Here is a 21,079-nt window from a genome sequence, read left to right on the forward strand (position 1 = left end):
AGACCAATTTATTTATCATTAAGCCTTCCCAAGTTATAAAATTTCATTTTGAGGAAATAAACATTCACATGAGGCATATGAAGTCAAAGACACATGGGTACTATCCACCTTTTTACTTACTTCACCTGTATGGTAAGAACAATAGTATTTATCTCACCTATTGTTGGGATAATGCATATGTGTAAATCAGATAAAAGAATATGTGTAAATATTTAGTGAACAGCCTGAAATATAAAGTACACTGGTCATTATCTCTGAATGATAGAGGATTTTCATTTGGTTTTACTTATCTATATTTTCTAAATAATCAAAAATTGACTACTTTTGCAATAATTTGACAATGTATTACTTTAGAAGTATGATCCTTTGGCAAAAATTAAATACAAATGAATGTAAGTTGAGAATATTTGAAATTCCTGAAATGGGAGAGGGAGGATAAAGGACATGATAACATTTAAGTATCATTAGTTTTTTTACTGTTGCTCTTTGGTTTAAGAATGACATTTATTGGGGCTGGGTTATGGCTCAGTGGTAGAGTGCTTGCCTAGCAAGCAAGAGGCCCTGGGTTCAATCCTCAGCACCACATAAAAATAAAATAAAGGTATTGTGTCACCTACAACTAAAATAAATAAATAAATAAATATATATAAATATATATATATAGAATGATATGTATATCCAAGGCACCTATAAAAGAAAACATAACAATGGATGCTTAGCAGTGCAATGATTCTACACTGTACAATCATGACATTAATGTCCCCTTACCAAAACTACTGCCTTTAGATCAAACTGTGGCTTCCCATGTTGATATGCTAATCAGGGAGAAATGTGCTAATGACCTAACAACTGCATCAAGTCTGATTATGTTCCTATTTATGTTGTACATTAATAAATTCTAATACTGTCTTACACACCAGTGTTTACCACTTGACATTTTGGGGGGAGGGGTGCTATAACCCATTCATCTTTGCCTTTCTAAATCTACAAAAAGAACAGCTAGACTCTAGAATGTGTGAACAGCACCAAGGCGTGCTCAAGTAACATCTCTGATCTGTTTTTACTTCACAACTAAATGACAACCCATAGGATTAATTAAGGATTTTTCAAAATTCTTGTAGATGTTTCATTATAACCATTGCTTTTTATTTAAGTTTACTGGCATATAGTAAGTTATTTGGATCCTTGGTCTTATTCTCTTTTTCTATATATAAGGAAAGCATGTGATCAAATAACCTTCACAGATTCAAATTTATCTACAGGACTATGGACAGAATTATCTAAAATAAAATACCCTTCCAACCCACCATTGAAGGACTTTGTTTATAAATCAGACAACACATACAATGATATGTACATAGAAGATTTATATTCAAACATCCTCTCTTTAAAAAAGCATTACCATATAGAAATATAATTATCACAGATAAGGAAATACCTACTAATAGTGAACACTGCTATGATATAAGTAAGAGGACAGAATGAAATCATGCAAAGCACTTCCTGATTTTTAGCTGATATGCATAAATATCTATTACCTGAATAAAAGGTTAGAGATGATTTGAGAAAAAAAGAAGAGATCATTAGAAAAGTATTTTGAAGCCCATTACTCTGGAAATTACTTGGTTAATTTAATATATTTACTTAACATGCCAAAAAAAAGGGGGAGGGAACAATTTCTATGTACACAAACTAAAATAAACACACACAAAAAATCCTATAATCCCATTTACTTTAATACTGACGGTGGGAGCATGAGGTTTAAGTAGAAAAAAACATGTATCACTATACTAACAATGACTATATCTGGGTAGTAGGATTTTAAGGCAATTTTTTTTATAATACCAATTTTTTGCTTGCTTTTTCTTTACATTTAAAATAATTATTCGTTAGGAAATTTACTATACAGAGACATGGAGGAAACACCAAAAGGCAACTGACTTTTTTTTCCATTTCTAGTACTTTTTTCCAAAATGACCTTTAATATATTGCTTTTTAATTTCATGAATCATATAATATTCAAGTATCTTGAAGATCACTTTGACCTCTCAATGACAACCTCAAAGAAACAGATTCTTATTAGAGATAAGTAAAATAGGAAATAACCTGACCTGAAACTGGGCACTGATGCTGGGAGGCTTCTTCTTCTTGTGCAAATGAAGAAGAGATTTAGTAATGCGATCCTGTAGGGTCAATCTTGTTAGATGCTTCAAAGATTTTACCTCCAGCAAGTGCTGAAACAAATGGGAAAAAAAATAAATTCTTCACATCAATTAATCTAAGAATAAGAAAAACAAATGCTCAGCCAGTTTTTTTTTCTTTTTTTTAAATTTTTTTTGCCATTTCACAAGGTTTATTCATATAACTCATACTGCTCAATATCTGATGATTTAGTAGAAAGTGATCTTCAGTTTCAACAAGTAGTCTTTTAATTCAGGACAGTTTTTTTTTTTTTTAATTGTAAACAAATGGGATACATGTTGTTTCTCTGTACATGGAGTAAAGGCATACCATTTGTGTAATCATAAATTTACATAGGGTAATGTTGTTTGATTCATTCTGTTATTTTTTCCCTTCCCCCCTACCCCTCCCACCCCTCTTTTCCCTCTACACAGTCCTTCCTTCCTCCATTCTTGCCACCCTCCCTAACTCTAACCCCAAACCTAACCTAACCCTAACCCTAACCCCTCCCACCCCCCATTATGTGGCATCATCCGCTCATCAGTGAGATCATTCGTCCTTTGGTTTTTTGAGATTGGCTTCTCTCACTTAGCATGATATTCTCCAATTTCATCCATTTGCCAGCAAATGCCATAATTTTATTATTCTTCATGGTGGAGAAATATTCCATTGTATATATATGCCACAGTTTCTTTATCCATTCATCAATTGAAGGACATCTAGGTTGGTTCCACAATCTGGATATGGTGAATTGAGCAGCAATGAACACTGATGTGGCTTTATCTCTGTAGTATGCTCATTTTAAGTCCTTTGGGTATAGGCCAAGGAGTGGGATAGCTGGCTCAAATGGTGGTTCCATTCCAAGCTTTCTGAGGAATCTCCACACTGCTTTCCAGAGTGGCTGCACTAATTTGCAGTCCCACCAGCAATGTATGAGTGTACCTTTTTCCCCACATCCTCGCCAACACCTATTGTTGCTTGTGTTCTTGATAATCACCATTCTAATTGGGGTGAGACGGAATCATTGGATAGTTTTGATTTGCATTTCTCTTATTACTAGAGATGTTGAACATTTTTTCATATATCTGTTGATTGCTTGTACATTTTCTTCTGTGAAGTGTCTGTTCATTTCCTTAGCCCATTTGTTGATTGGATTATTTGTATTCTTGGTGTAGAGTTTTTTTGAGTTCTTTATACATTCTGGAAAATTAGCACTCTATCTGAAGTATGAGTGGCAAGGATTTTCTCCCACTCTGTAGGCTCTCTCTTCACATTACTGATAGTTTCCTTTGTTGAGAGAAAGCTTTTTAATTTGAGTCTATCCCAGTTGTTAATTCTTGCTTTTATTTCTTGTGCTATGGAAGTCCTGTTAAGGACGTCTGATCCTAAGCCGACATGTTGAAGATTTGGACCTACTTTTTCTTCTATAAGATGAAGGGTCTCTGGTCGGATTCCGAGGTCCTTGATCCATTTTGAGTTGAGTTTTGTGCAGGGTGAGAGATAGGGGTTTAATTTCATTCTGCTGCATATGGATTTCCAGTTTTCCCAGCACCATTTGTTGAAAAGGCTATCTTTTCTCCACTGCATATTTTTGGCACCTTTGTCTAGTATGAGAAAATTACATTTATTTGGGTTTGTGTCCATGTCCTCTATTCTGTACCATTGATCTACCTGTCTATTTTGGTACCAATACCATGCCATTTTTGTTACTATTGCTTTGTAGTAGAGTTGAAGATCTGGTATTGCGATACCCCCTCCTTCGCTCTTTCTGCTAAGGATTGCTTTAGCTATTCTGGGTTTCTTATTCTTCCAGATGAATTTCATAATTGCTTGCTCTATTTCTGTAAGGTACATCATTGGGATTTTAATTGGAATTGCATTGAATCTGTATAGCACTTTGGTAGTATGGCCATTTTAACAATATTGATTCTGCCTATCAAAGAACATGGGAGATCTTTCCATCTTCTACTATTTTAATTTCTTTCTTTAGTATTCTGTTCTGTAGTTCTCATTGTGGAGGTCTTTCACCTCTTTTGTGAGATTGATTCCCAAGTATTTTATTTTTTTCGGTGCTATAATGAATTGGGGTAGTTTTCCTAATTTCTCTTTCTGAAGATTCATCACTTATGTATAAAAATGCATTGGATTTATGAGCATTGATCTTGTAATCTGCTACTTTACTGAATTCACTTATGAGTTCTAAAAGTTTTCTGGTGGAATTTCCGTGTTCCTCTAAATATATAATCATGTCATCAGCGAACAGGGATAGTTTGAGTTCTTCTTTTCCTATTCATATCCCTTTAATTTCTTTGGTTTGTCTAATTGCTCTGGCTAGAGTTTCAAGGATGATGTTGAATAGAAATGGTGAAAGAGGGCATCCCTGCCTTGTTCCAGTTTTTAGGGGGAATGCTTTCAGTTTTTCACCATTTAGAATGATATTGGCCATGGGCTTAGCGTAGATGGCCTTTACAATGTTAAGGAATGTTCCCACTACCCCAGTTTTTTCTAGGGTTTTGAGCATGAAGGGATGCTGTATTTTATCGAATGCTTTTTCTGCATCTATTGAAATAATCATGTGATTCTTAACGTTAAGTCTGTTGATATGGTGAATGACATTTATTGATTTCCGGATGTTGACCCAACCCTGCATCCCTGGGATAAACCCCAGATCGTGGTGCACTATCTTTTTAATATATTTTTGTATATGATTTGCTAAAATTTTGTTGAGAATTTTTGCGTCAATGTTCATTAAGAATATTGGTCTGAAATTTTCTTTCCTCGATGTGTCTCTGTCTGGTTTAGGTATCAGGGTGATATTGGCTTCATAGAATGAGTTTGGGAGGGTTCCCTCCTCTTCTATTTCATGGAATACTTTGAGAAGTATTGGAATGAGCTCTTCTTTAAAGGTTTTGTAGAACTCGGCTGAGAACCCATCTGGTCCTGGACTTTTCTTTGTTGGTAGGCTTTTGATGACCTCTTCTATTTCATTGCTTGAAATTGATTTATTTAAGTTGTGTATATCCTCCTCGTTCAGTTTAGGTGATTCATATGTCTCTAGAAACTTGATGTCTTCGAGGTTTCTGTTTTGTTGGAGTACAGATTCTCAAAATAGCTTCTAATTATGTTTTGTATTTTGATAGTGTCTGTCATGATATTTCCTTTTTCATTATGAATTTTAGTATTTGAGTTTTCTCTCTCCTCTTTGTTAGTGTGGCTAAGGGTTTATCAATTTTGTTTATTTTTTCAAAGAACCAACTATTTATTTTGTTAATTTTTCCGATTGTTTCTTTTGTTTCAATTTTGTTGATTTCGGCTCTGATTTTAACTATTTCCTGTCTTCTACTACTTGTGGTGTTGGTTGGCTCTTCTTTTTCTAGGGCTTTGAGCTATAGTGTTAAGTCGTTTACTTGTTGATTTCTACTTCTTTTGTTGAATGCACTCCATGAAATAAATCTTCCTCTAAGTACTGCTTTCATAGTGTCCCAGAGATTTTGATATGATGTGTCTTTGTTCTTGTTTACTTCTAAGAATTTTTTTATTTCCCTCCTGATGTCTTCTGTTATCCATTCATCATATAATAGTGTATTATTTAATCTCCAGGTATTGGAGAGGTTTCTGTTTTTTATTCTGTCATTTATTTCTAAATTCAATCAATTATGATCTGATAGAATACAAGGTAGTATATCTTCTTGTATTTGCTAATAGTAGCTTTGTGGCATAAAATATGGTCTATTTTAGAGAAGGATCCATGTGCTGCTGAGAAGAAAGTGTATTCGTTCTTTGTTGGATGGTATATTCTATATATGTCCGTTAAGTCTAAATGGTTGATATTGAGATCTATGGTTTCTTTATTCAATTTTTGTTTGGAAGATCTATCAAGTGATGAGAGAGGTGTGTTAAAATCGCCTAGTATTATTGTGTTGTGGTCTATTTGATTTCTGGAATTGAGAAGCGTTAGTTTGACGTTCAGCCAGTTTTCTTAATTTCCCATTAAAACAATCATTTATCCTACCTCATGACTGTGATAAAATTGGAAAATATAAAAATCCATTCCATCTCCTCCTTCCTTCCTCCAGAAGTTAAGAAACTAAAAATTAAACACCAAAAATCCCCAGACTCTACGGCATCTGGAGTTCTGGATATGATTTAAGATTGTCAATCAAATATCCACATGTGAGACTGGGAAGGTACAACTGAAGCATAGGCTCTGGCCATTAAATCTGTTTCTGCTGGCAAAAAAGGCACGTAAAGGTACTTTAGTTTTCTGTAGTCCCAGCCTCTAGACACTAATTTTGTGAGTGTTCAGAAGCTAGAGGTCATCTGTATTGTCACTACAATTACTGTAAATAATCACAGTTTATCCCTGGAACAAACAGTTAATAGTTTCTTCCAAATCCCATCGGGGTATGTGTCTAGAAGCAACAGCTGTACTGGCAGGTTTCTGATCTAAGTTTTATGATCACAGCTTTGGAATGTTGTTTTTATACTCTGAAATTTTAAGATTTATAATGATTTTGTAACATATTAAATATATGAATTAAGTCCCTTTCTACTTAAAATATCTATAGTGATTACTGTTACCAATTGAATCATGTCTCATTGTGACAATAAACTAAATAAAACCCCAAAGCCATGAGAGAGAGAAAGAGACAGACAGACACACAGTCCTTTATCTGACCATTATCCCAATGAGCTAACCTATAGTATAATCAGAAAAATAGACGTTACATATGAAGCAATTAAATCTATATTAAATAGGATACTAAAAGAAGCATTTGGGTATTTTAGCAAATCATATTTTAAAAACCGTAACATATTTACAGTAGTGTGGTTTATAAATGGAAAAATGTATCTACTTAAATGTAAAAGGAAAAATACAATGTCACTTAAAAAATAGTGAAGACCTTATATTATGAAAATCACAAGATTGAATTAAAAATGACAAATTGAAAAATACTAATTTTGACAATATAAACATCAAAACATAGAAACTCTCAAATAGCAAAAAAGCACACATTTTAAACTTGAATTAACATTATTCCCAACAAGTGTCAAAGAATTATTATCTATATATAAAGAGCTTTAAAAATGTTTACAAACATACATAACACAAGAAAAATGAGAAGATCTGAACAGACAATTCTCAAACAAAGTAAAAATGGCAAGTAACACAATTATTCAATCTCACTTGTATTCAAATAAATGTTTTATTTTAAAAGAGATTTTGAACAAATCAAACTGGCAGAGTAAGGACTAACAAAAGTCAGTGTTCATGACAATGTGGTAGAAATGGACATATACAGGCACAATTATTGAGAATATTAATTAGTAAAACCTTCCTGGTAAGCAAGTTCACTTCTGGGTATTTATCCCAAAAAGATTAACAAATAAGATTTCTAAGGCAATGTACTTCAAAACATAGTGAAAAATTATGAAAAAGACACAGGCTTTAAATAAAGTATGCTTCTTCATATAATCTCATAAAGATATAAACCTGTATTTACTAACATGAAAAAACATTTGCAAACATGACGAACACTTAAAAAAAAAATGTCACGTAAAGGGCTGGGAATGTTAGCTTAGTGGTAGCACACTAAAGCATGAGTTCAATCCCTAGTCCCGCCAAAATTAAAAATGTCATATAAAGTAACAATATATGTGTAAAATGGCATATGTGATAAACTTTGGAGGATTTTAACATTATTAGCATCTTTAATTCTCACAAGCAAATTCACTGTATTCCACAAATTTTATGTACTGGTCAAATTAAACTAAAAAAAAAAAAAAAGAAAGAAAAAAAAGGATTCAACTAGAAGAATATACAGGTTATCCTTAACTAGAAACAAATCAGGGGGCTGGGGTTGTTGCTCAGTGGTAGAGCGCTTGCCTGGCACGTGTAAGGCACTGGGTTCAACCCTCAGCGCCACATAAAAGTGAGTAAAATAAAATAAAGGTATTGGGTCCATCTACAGCTAAAATACTTTAAAAAAAAAAAAAAAAGTCAGTACTGAAAGCCTAAAATGATTCCCTGGAAATTTAAAATACTATTGAAGGGGCTGTAGACGTAACTCGGTCCTTTGCCTAGCAATCAAAAAAAAGAGAGAGAAAAGATACTACTTGGGGTGGGTGGAGAAAAAAATGACCTTAGAAATAAATGTTCACTTTTACTATCTAAAAAATCTATATTTAAAGTTATAATTGCTAAAATACTTAATTATATAGCATAATTAATTGCTAAGTGTCACTGTGTGAAAAAACACATGTAGACTATAGAAAATAAAATAACTAAAACAATATCTTTAATGTTAAGGAGTTTTTTGTAAAAATATTTTTTTAAAGCACATTAATTCCTGCCTTGGAGTCTTTCCAACTTTCTCATTTGCTTGAAGTGCTCTATAGCCAGACCATTCACGAGGCTTAGTTTTACCTGGCTTTCTGCTTATAGCTTAAATATAATTTTCTCAGATGTTTTTGCTTAAGTACCAAAACAGTTGCCTACCTCTGTCAACTAGGTCATTTCACTTTCCTCACTGCAAATAATATCAAACTATCTAATTTATCTTTCCATTTATTTATTTGTATATTATCTTTTTCTTCTCCAGAACAAAAGCTTAGAGTGAGCAAGGTCTCTCACTGTATTGTCCCAAACACTCTGTACTCTCAATTTATAGAGTCTGGTACTTAGGTATTCAAAAATATTAGTTTAAATGAATTAACAGTGATTACTACAGGACAGCTATCATTCTAAATGCTGGAGATACACTTCATACAAGTATAGACTTCAAGGATATTAAAGAGTAATTTAACTCAAGTGTTACTAAATTTATGAAAGTGATAAAAGAGAAAGGGTCATAGATCTAAAGAGAAAAAGAAAATTAAATCCATTCTTAGAGCTTCCGTCAATTATCTACTTTATTCCTTTCTCAATTCCATTGTCACTGCTTAGTTCATTAAAATTAACTCATCAGAACATAGTTTTCAACAATTATTTATTATTCTGTGTAATGTTCTTATACAGGTAAAGACTAATAAGATATTGCCTGCTGTGGTCTGAATGTCTGACAGCTCCAAAATTTATATATTAAAACCTAATTCACAATGTGATGAAATGAAGAGGTGGGATTTTTGAAGGTGATTAAGTCATGAAGTCTCCACTCTCATGAACAAAATTAGTGCTCCTATAAAAGAGTTCCAAGGGAACTTATTCACCCCTTCCACCATGTTAGGGTGCCATTCATGAAGAACAGGTCATCATTAGACACCAAATCTTATAGCCCTTTGATCTTGAACTTTCTAGCCCATTGTCAGCAATAAATTTTTTGCTTATAAATTAACCAGTATGGTATTTTGTTATAGTAGCCTGAATAGACTAAGATATTTCTGATGATGTTAAACAGTACTAAAACGGACAATAAAATTGTTTTGAGCCTGAATAACTATAAAAATTTACAAGGGGAGTGTTTTAGTTTTTTTTGCTGCTGTGACTAAATGATCTGACTAGCACAATTATAGAGGAAGAAAGGTTTATTTGAGGGCTCACAGTTTCAGAAGTCTTAGTCCATAGAAGGCCAGCTCGAGGTGAGGCTAAATGTCACAGCAGAAAAGTGTGGCAGAGAGAAGCAGTTCACACCATCAGGAAACAGAGAGGGAGACTCCACTCTCCAGATACAAAATATATACCACAGGGTTACATTCCAATTCCAATCTCCTCCTGCCACACCCTACCACTTCAATTAATCCCATTAGGGATTAACTCACTGATCGGGTTAAGACTCTTACAACCCAATCATTTCTCTTCTGAACCTTCCTGCATTGTCTCACGTAGCACTTTTGGGGGACACCTCACATCCAAACCATAACATTAACAGCACTTAGAGAATGAACTATAAGTAACAAGCAGGTTATCAAAGTAGAAATAAATTCTACTTTATTTTAGTTGAAAGAATATAACTCAAAAAATAGAACCTGTAAGAAGATTTAATAGAAGTGACACTTTCAAGTTATGAGAAGAAATAGATTCTAAGAGAGAAAAATGAAGTACTATCATTACAAAGCTATAAGTCATCATGTAGGATAAACTTGAGATCACAAACGTTATCTCCTCATTTCAAGGGGTCAATTTCCTGCAGTAAACTAACTTATTAAATTAACTTATTATCCAAAGGGAACATGTGTATGCCACCATAGATGCATATGTAAAAACTAAATGTTAACTGTTGACTCATGCCAAAGGTTTTAATGAAAGGGCTCCCTAATGACAAGGATCCTGGAGAAGTTTCATATACTTTACAAAACCCAACCTAGATGTCATCCCTTCTGATTCCTTCTCTAGCATCCATACTTTTTAAAGTAATGCCTTTAAAAGTAATGTTTTTTAAAACAGAACATATTCATATTGGCTATGATATAAAGTTTAATGCTATCTACTTGAAGAGAATGTAAAGAACAGTGCAAATAGCTATGCACACAGGTGGTACCCAAATACTAAAATACTAAAGAAACAGTGGAGGAAAAAAGACAAATGAACATATAAATATGTGTGATAACAGTAGTCCCTTTCTTTTTCTTTATATAATATCTTTTCCAAATAAGAAAACAATTATAGACCACTCAAGTAAGTTTTCTGTGCTTTAAAACAACATTTATCATATAACCAGAGAAACTACAGTTGTGCCCCATTTGTGTACAATGAATCAGAGTAAATTAAAAAAAAAAAAAAAAAAAAGTCTCAGGGAGACTGGGAAAAAATTTTTTAAAAATAAGTCAATATTTATCATTACCAGAATTTGATCAGTAATACATTATATTTTCTGTGAGGAAAAGGGCAACTGATGTAGAAGAAATACAACAGATTCATTTTCTTATTTCTAGAACTAGAGACTCATAGGAGAATAAATAACAGTTCTTTAAAATTTTTTAATTAAATTCACTAACAAAGTCACAGGTGACAAGAGTCCTTCTTTGGGAGGGTATAAGAAAAGAAAACACTAAGATTTTTTCTTCCTTTAATAAACTGAATAAACAATTTTGAAATGCCATGGTTGCATGAATAATATATAGACCTGGGTAGGTAAATTACAGCCCTTGTGCCAAATTCTGCCCACTTTTTTTATATAGTTTATGTGGCTAAAAAATTAAAAATAAGGGCTGCAGCTATAGCTCAGTGGTAGAGCACTTGCCTAGCACATGTGAGGCACTGGGTTCGATCCTTGGCACCACCTAAAAATAAATAAATAAAATAAAGGCACACTCTGTCCATCTACAACTACAAAAAAAATTTTTTTTAAAATTTCTTCAACAAAATAAAAAATAATAATACTTTGGGACATGTGAAAATTATATGAAAATCAAATTTCAGTGTCCATAAAGTTTAATTGGGATGTAGGCTTACATAGTCATTCAGTTAACTATTTATAACTGCATTTGTGCCACAAGAGTGGAGCTAAGTAGTTACAACACAGACCACAGGCCCACAAAGACTATCAAACTCCTTACAGAAAAACCTGGCTAACTCCTTTTAATCAATCATGAGGATTGTATTAGCACTAACTAGCAATTTCTTTAAATTCAGAATTTGATCATAGGGCTAAAGAAGAAATGAACAGATCTTATGTAAAGCAGCAATTACTAAATGAAAATTTACACTTATGTTCAAGAGCTTTAAAAACAATTAGAAAGTAGTATTGATCACAAATAATTATAGGCCTGCTGCAGTTTAGATATGAGGTATCCTCCCCCCACCCCCCACAAAATTACTGTTAGACAATGCAGGAATGTTCAGAGATGAATGATTAGATTATAAGAGTCATCTGTGGATTGATTCATTTGATGGATTCGTAATCTGAATGGATTACCAGGTGGTATTTTAGGCAGGTGAAGGGAGGGTAGAGGAAGTAGGTCACTAGGAGAATGCCCTTGAGGATTAAATCTTGTTCCTGGCTCCTTACTTTCTTTCTCTGCTTCCTGGTTGTCATAAACCGAGCAGCCTTCTTCTATCACACCCTTCCACCATGATGTGCTACCTCACCTAAGGCCTAGAATAATGGAGTAGCCAACAATAAACCTCTGAAATCATGAGCCTAAAATTAATGTTTCCTCCTTAAGTTGTTCTTGTCAGGTATTTTGCTCATAGTAACAACTGCCTAAAACAATACCTGAACCTTTAGGGTTGGCCATTTCATAAAAGCCAGTGTTATTTCTAAACTGGATTCAGTTAAGTGCACACAATCCCTATCTAGAAATAAGGTAGTCCTTATCTTTGATTCATAATGGTTGCTTTCATGAGTAATAAAAAACAGTATGTAAAAGGGCACTAAAAAAATAAAAACATTTTTTCACAAAACTCACCTTCGGAAGAGCAGGCTTGGATTTGAAGTTTTTGTTTCTCCTACAGAGATAAGGTACTTGTTAGAAAAAAACTACTGTAGAGGTGAATGATTTCAAGGTCTCTGCTCAAGCAATGTATTACCCATTCCTAAGACTATAGAACCTCTATATGAAAATATTACCCAGTTCAGTGAAGCAGGTGCTTTTAAGAAGGGTAAGAAAGGAAAAGGGGGGAAGGAGATACCTGCTTTGAAAAATAGGTATATAAACGGATTTAAGCCTGATGAATGCAATATGGTATACTCTAAACTATAGTTTCATTTCCTTGGGTAAGTAGGGCATATGCTTTTCTATACCTACAAAAGATTTCTGTCATTTCAAGATTTTAAATGAAATGCCTAAATTTCATAAATCTTTCAAAAAACATTTTTCAGCAAAATGATCTCACATTTTTAGAAATTAAAAATTGTTCTTTTTCTTATTCAAAACTTCAGTGTCATACTTATATCTTATTTTACATTTCACATTTCTGAGGCTTTTGAAAGAGAATAAAGTCCAATGCCACCTATTAAGGTATAATTAATTTCTATAAGCCTTGGTTTCATTATGTTATAATGTTAAATCAGGATAACACCACCTACCTCTTAAGAGCTGTTGTGAGAATTAAATGAGTTACTATTCATTTCTGGAGTAGAGCAAGACCTGTATTAGTCTATTAATACTATTAAGCAATGACTTAGGGAGTAAGGAATCCAATTCTTTCACACCTCTACCTTGTAGTAAAAAAAAATATATGCTTAGGAAGTGCCTGTTAATGCTGATAACTAAAAACGTTTTTACTAGTAAACACGCATGGTGATATATCTGTATCCTCAAATCAGTTCTATGGTAATGAGGAATGGCAGGTTTGGATAAATGTTATACACCACTATATATGTTGCCATTCACAATTTATAACACCATTTCCTGCCCAACTATTAAAACTTTCAGAATTTAAAGGTTAATAATTATAGTTACAACTGGGAATCCTAAAAAAAACCCAACCCAACAAAAAGAAACAAAAAAGAAAACAAGCAAAACCTAGTAGTTTTTTCTTTCTCTAAGACATGGGGTCTGTCAAGAACAATAAAGAATCATATCCATAATGAATATATATTCAACCACAATTTTTTTGGTGATAAGGAAGACTGAAACAGTAAAAAACACCAATGTAATAATGTACTAGATTCTTGTTCTAAATACTGATTAAATGCTTTGTGTCTTGTTTCTATCAAAATTATACTCATGAAAATAATACTTCACCATTTCCCATTTTTGCAACCAGAAATTATAAACCAATCATAACAAAGCAATCCATATTACTCATCAATACTGACGTGAGAATTCCATGGGCTCTTTCCAGTAGTTTACTGCTAGCTGAATTAGCAAATATCCCATCTTTATCAAGTGAGGAGGTACTACTTGGTAGTTTGCTCTGGCGTATCCCAGTTCTGACATTCCAAGCAATATCAAATGTATCACTGTAAAAAATACATAGCATATTTTACATTAGTGAATTAAGATACTGCTAATTAATGTCCTTTAAATGCCAAAATAAGTAAAATAAAAATTAAAGTTAAGATTCAAAAAAATGCTAAGCCACCAGAAAATGATTTTTATTAGAATGCTCACCAATCAATTAGGACTAAACTTTTCTCGTTTAGAGAAGTTTCTGTGCATTCTGGCACATTCACATACAAATGTGCATGTAGGTGTTGCTGACATCTTGAAATAATTGCTATCATTCAATAATCAATAAATAATATAAGGTATTACAATGGCTTTTCTTTTTCTTAGACTCAGAACTTCCAAATGCTACCATAGGAATTTATAATCCTAATAGGCCATATCATTCTATGGAATATCTATTTTCACCCTGGGACCTTAGTCACACACACATACACATACACCACTCATATACCCACCAAAATTACTAGGCTTTTGCTAGGGGCTGAACACTATTAAAGGCACTAGGGAAACAGGAATGAACAAAACATGTAAAATTATCAGAGGGATTTTCAGGTAAAGATAGAACAGACACATGTTTGGGTATTACCAAAAGCCCATAAAAACAATAATATCATAAATTTTAAGGAATTAGCACTAAAGAAGAAAATATACTAAGCAACAACAGCAATTCATCTTTGTAAGATGGAAAGTATACTGCTTTCTCAGGCTTTGATTGTTGCTTCTTTACCTATGCAGGGCACAAAAGAAAATTTGTGAACTAGGCAGCATTACACACAAGAAAGGATAAAAATACTATATAGAAGAGTTAAGGGCAATACTAAAAACAGAGGTTCTTCATCTTCTTACCCAAACAGAATAGTAACCATTGGGATCACACATACCAGGAAGAAAAAATAAATTTTTGTGGAGACTCTAACTAGCCTACAGACAAATACTGATTGTTCCAGGAATTGATATCATACACCCAAATTGATCAGAGATTCCCAAGAGCTTTCCAGTGTCTTAATTTTAAATATCAATAGTTGACCAATGTTCAGTAGATATCTGAGGAAAATCCTTGGCATGAAACAGAAACCAAAACAATCAAAACATAAGCAATCTAAAGAAAGACAAGTCCAGGCATGGAAAATATGTGTGTTGTTTTTTCTTTTTATTTTATTTAAAATTTTTTTTTGGCAGGGTAGTGGGAGCTATCAGTAATAATCAAAGAGGAGAGAAAATGTTTCATTTGTAAAATAATATGCTATAAAAATAACATTGAGAAAGCAATCTTAATAACAAAAAGCTTCCTGAAAATTAAATAAGCAATAACACAAACAAAAATGCAGGAGGATACATTCATTCACTGGTTTTAAAATAACTCTTTAACACCAACTACATATCAATTACTTTTCTAGCAATGGACATGCAACATAACAGAAATAAAAAAAAATCCTTACCATTAAGAGGCTTACATTCAGGTCGGAGGAGACAATAAGCACACAAGAAAATATGCTATGTGTTGAACAACAGATGGTAAGGAGAAAAATTAAACACAAAGGATAAAATATGCTAGACTTTTAAAATAAGGTAGTTAGGGAAAGCCTCACTGATAAGGTTCCAAACAGTTATTTGGAAGAAGAGCATTTTAGTTGGCATGAAGAACAATCACAAAGTCCCAGAGATAGGTATACTCTTAATAAGCCTGAGATATATTAAGTAAGCCAACAAAGGCTAGAGTAGAATAAGCAGGGAGAGAATAAGAAAAGACCAAGTTAGAGAGGAAGAGAGACTGTTACATTGTACCTGTAAGAATTTCTGCCTTTCACTGGGAATCAGATAGAAACAAGAGGATATTGAGCAAAACACTTACTAAAATAATCATTCTGTATTAAATACAGTTTGGAAAGCAAAGGACAAAAAGTAGGAGATTGTTTCAGGAGGTTACTTCAATAAACCATGCAAGAGATAACAATATCCTGAAGCAGTGTAAAACTGGAAGCACTGAGCAGGGGTGAGATTTTTCAGATATCGTTTCAGAGTGCAGTTGACATACATGTGCAGTATATGAGAAAGAGGGAATTAAGGATGACTTCAAGATTCTTTATAAGTGATAGGAGATTTACGGGTAAAGAAGAGGGAGAGACTGGTTCTTGTAAAGTAAAACAGAACAAAACCCAAAAGAGACAGACTAATCATATATAAAATATAAGATCAATCAAGGAGGCCAAATACCCAAGTCAAATGGTTCAAGTGAAGATCCTACAAAATTCTGATAACTTGGGGGTGGGAGGGTTCACATACAAAGGCTCAGGACCACAGCTAAAGAGCACCTTAAAAAAAAAAAAAAAAAAAAAAAGGTAACCAATCAACATTATACCTAATAATACTTTTTTCTGTCTTTCTGGTCAAGGTTTCTTATTAAGAAGAGGAGAAGAAAATAAATATGTGTGAAATTTTCTAAAAATGGTAACTAAGCAAAAATTTAGAAAGCTAAAGCTAAAATAACAACTGGAAATAGGTAAAATGAATTATTTTACAACCATTCAATGCAAATCTATGAGCTTGTTAAAAATCATGTTCAGAAATAATATCTAGGAGAAGATGGCAGCTGGGAAGCACAAATATTGTGCCATCCCACACAGACAACTACATTGGCTGAATATAGCTAATATGAATACAACAGCTGCCTTATCCACAAGTAATACATTCTAAGATGTCCCCCAGAAGATACCTGAAATCACAGATAGTACCAAAGCCTAAATATACATTATCCCCTACATTACATATATAAACACATACATACACCTATAACTAATAAGAACATAGAACATTTATAACAATATACTGTTAATAATAACAATATACTGTTAATAAAAGATTTCATCATGCCGACTATTTCTGGAATTTTCCATTTAATATTTTGGGGTTTGGGCTCACCATGAATAACTGAAACAGTAGAAAGCAAACCCAGTACTATCTGTGATTTCAGGTGTCTCCTGGGAGATCTTGGAATGTGTTCCTCTGGAGTCTACTGATGGCTTGCAATTTCCAGGGAAAGGCTTGCATGGTAAATTTCAGTTAATTTTGGTTCATTTCACCTCAGCACAACAGAAGCTACTTAAGGTGCTGAAAGGCAGTTGTACACAATTATACAATACTCTTCAAACAGGTTTGCCAACAGCATGCTAGAGTCAGGGTGGACAAAGAAAACTCCTCTTCCAAAGATACGGGAACAGTTTGCTGACCACTGCTTTAATCACAAAGGTAAAAATAAACAAGCAGGAGACTAATGCTGTACTTCTACATTATTGCAAGTCCCTTTCCCCTCCATCAGAAGGGACTTCAGATTGAAAAGATGGGCATGTTTTCTCCCCTTCTTCTTTAAAGACTAAGACATTAAAAAATGACTTACATATATACAGAAAAATGGAAAGTTACTCTGTATGTTCATGAAAAGGCACAGGAAACAACTGAGAAGATCTTCAGTGGGTTGAATCTGGGCACAGAGATAGCACACAACAAACAACCTCAAAATATAGCAAAGTCTGGGAGGAAGAAGGAGAATCTGGTTTCTAGTTACTGCATTATTAGAGTCAAATGTTCACTTTTCAACCAAAAGAAAAAAAAAATCACAAGGCGCACACATGTGCACACACACATACTATAAAAGGAAAACAGGACCCAACTGGAAAAATATATAAATCAACAAAAACTGTCTCTGAAAATGGCCTTTTAGGAAACACATTAGAAAAAAGACTTTTAGGGGCTCAGACTGTGGCTCAGTGGTAGAGCACTTGCCTAACATGTGTGAGGCACTGGATTCAATTCTCAGCACCACAAACAAATAAATAAATATTCATCAACAACTAATAAAAATACTTAAAAAAAAAAAAAAGAAAAAAGACTTTTGAAGAATTGTCTTATACATGCCAAAAATACTAAAGGGAGTTGTGCAGAAAGTCAAACAATAAAGACAGAACCTAAAAAAGATACCAAAAGGAAATTTTGGCTCTCAAATACACAAAAATGAAATGAAAAATTAGTGTCACTAGAGCGCTGAAGGTAGATTTGAGCAGTCAGACAAAGAATCATCGAACTTAAAGAGAGGACAAGAGAAAATACTGAGTCTGAGGAGCAAAAAAAAAAAAGACTCAAGAAAAACAAAGCCTAATAGTAAGACACCAGCAAATAGATGAACATAGGCACTGAGGTAATTCAAGAAGAAGAATGGGGGAGGAATAGTAGCAGAGAGAATATGTGAAGAAATAATGACTGAAAACTTACCAAATATGATGAAAGACATGAATATAAACATCCAAGAAACTCAATAAACTTAAAGAAAGAGGAACTTAGACTCACACCAAGAAATATTATAACCAATTTTTATAAGCTAAAGACAAACTCCTAAAAGTTGTAATACAAAAGAGATTCATTACATCCAATGGATTCTCAGTAAGATTATTAGCAGATTTCTGATCAGAAACATTGGAGTTGGGAAGGCAATGGGAACAGGTAACAAGGATCCTATATACTTAGAAAAACTGATCTTTAAAATTGAGAAATTAAGATACCATCATTGTATCTGCCCTATAAGAAACACAGTGTGAGGCGGCTTTCGCCTGTAATACCAGTAACTCAGGAGGCTGAGACAGGAAGATTGTAAATTCAGGGATAGCCTAAGCAATTTATCAAGACCCTCAGCAACTTAGCAAGTCCCTTTCCCTAAAGAAAAAAAATAGGACAGGGGATGTAGCTCAGTTGTAGAGCCCTGGGGTTCAATTCTTAGTAACCAAAAAAAAAAAAGGAAAGAAAAGAAAGAAATGTTCAAGGGAATCCTGCAAGGTAAACAAGAACACTGGATAGTAATTTGAAGTCATCTGCAGAAATAAAGATCTCAATACAAATAAAACATGAGAAATTATGAGTCAATATTCCACTTGTAATACCACCTTTTCTTTTCTACATGATTTAAAAGTGAATACATTTGAAAAAAAAAAATTTTTAAATAGTGAATATTAGCCAGGCATAGTGGCGCACACCTGTAATCCCAGTAGCTTGGGAGGCTGAGGCAGGAGGATCTCGAATTCCAAGCCAGTCTCAGCAAAAGTAAGGTGCTAAGCAACTCAGTGAGACCCTGTCTCTAAATAAAACACAAAATAGGGAATGTGGCTCAGTGCTGGAGTGCCCCAGAGTTCAATCTTCAGTACAAAAAAATAAATAAATAAAATAAAATTATTTTAATTCTGTATTTGTTTCCTATTTGTTTCCTATATAATTTAAGAGAGTACACACATGAAAAGAAAATGTCCTTAATCATTAAGGAATTGCAAATGAAACTACAATGTAATACACCTCACATCATTAGGATGGCTAACAGAAAAACAAAATGGTAAGTGTTGGCAATGATGTTGAAAGACTGAAATTCTTACGTACTTTCAGTGGTAATGTAAAATGGCACACCCACTGTGGAAAATAGTAAAAATTAAAAACAGGATCACCACATGATGCAGCAATTCCACTACTAAGTATACACTTGAACCAAAACAACTGAAAGTATGGTCTCAAAGACACATTTTTATACTCATGATCATAGCATTATTTTCAACAATTAAAATGTAGAGGCAATCCAAAGCATCTACCAACAGATGAAGGAATAAGAAAAGCAAATTCATACACTTTGGTCTTTAAAAAAAAGGAAATTCTGACATATGCTACAACATAGATTAATATGTTGGTATTACACTAAGTGAAATACCAAAAGACAAATACTGTGTGATTCTACAAATGTGAAGAATTATTTACTCAGAGTAGTCAAAACCAACGAAACACAAAGTAGAATGGTGGTTGCCAGGGATACCTGGTCTCAGATTCAACTGTTAAAATAGGATCAAAATTTTAAAAATTAAAAGTTTTTCCATAGTATCCCATATTCTTCAGTTATATCACTTATCACACCTATCTTACAAAGTATCAATTTTTTAGTTCCTACCCACATAGCATGGCACTAAGTACTTAAACAAAGGACCTGCAGAACTACAAATTATATTCATCTTAATTTCCAGTTAGTTTTCTCCTAAGAGTAATATAACATGTAAATAATGCCTAAGTAAAGAAGTCAAAAACATTTTAAATAAGCAAAAAGACCAACAAAGGGATACGAAACTGGGCAAATAGCATTTAGGATAACAGGCATACTATATTTTAAAGTGTAAAACATGAAAATTAATTTGTGAAAATGGTTATGTAATATTTAATGTTTTAAATTTATATTAACATATTACTATGATTTCATAATTCTAGTTATCTATACCAATATAAATTGATAGTCACATATACCTACTTATATTAATATCTAAGTTCTATATTTTTCCCAGAAAATAGGGAAATCAAGACACATACTAAGATATGAAGGAATGCTGAGGGTTACCTAACCATAATATAGAGAATCACTCCAAGATATTTTATGTGACATGAAGCCACACTGATTCTAAATGATAAACTTGAAAGCCACTTTAAAATTATATAAAATATCAATTCTTTTTAAAAAATTTTCATTTCTTCTCTTTAGTTATACATGACAGTAGAATCTATTTTGATATATTTATACAAGCATGGAATATGTCTTATTCTAAATAGGATCCCAGTCTTGTGGATGTACACAATACTGAAATTCACTGTGGTGTATTCATATTTGTACACAGGAAAGTTATGTCAGATTCATTCTACTATCTTTCCTACTCCTATTCCCCTTTATTCCCTTCATTCCCCTTTGTCTAAAACAACTGTAGTAAAATTTATTTCAATGTAATCTTTCAAACAAAAATATTTACTTTTGTTCCCACTGTTGCATTTTATAATACAATATCCCAGGTTTAAGTGCAGTTCAGCCAGATTATCAGGAAAAATTAATTTGAACAGATTCAGTGGGGCTGGGTTTGTGGCTCAGTGGTACAACGCTTGCCTTGCACCTATGGGGCACTGGGTTCGATCCTCAGCACCACATAAAAGAATAAATTTATTAAGTCCAACTACAAATAAAAATATTTCTTTAAAAAACAGATCATTGGGGTGGGGAGATAGC

The 21,079-nt window shown here is 33.2% G+C and overlaps 1 protein-coding gene across 1 annotated transcript in view; it reads right to left on the reverse strand.

Annotated features, from left to right (window-relative positions):
- Positions 1-21,079, reverse strand: part of MYO9A (myosin IXA) — a 285,639-nt gene that overhangs the window by 98,989 nt on the left and 165,571 nt on the right. Inside the window, 3 exon segments of the mRNA XM_079123120.1 lie at positions 2,112-2,234; positions 12,529-12,568; positions 13,884-14,027. Of these exon segments, the coding sequence (XP_078979246.1) occupies positions 2,112-2,234; positions 12,529-12,568; positions 13,884-14,027 (307 nt within the window).

Source organism: Sciurus vulgaris, assembly GCF_902686455.1.
Source record: "Sciurus vulgaris genome assembly, chromosome: 2".
Lineage (NCBI taxonomy): Eukaryota > Metazoa > Chordata > Mammalia > Rodentia > Sciuridae > Sciurus > Sciurus vulgaris.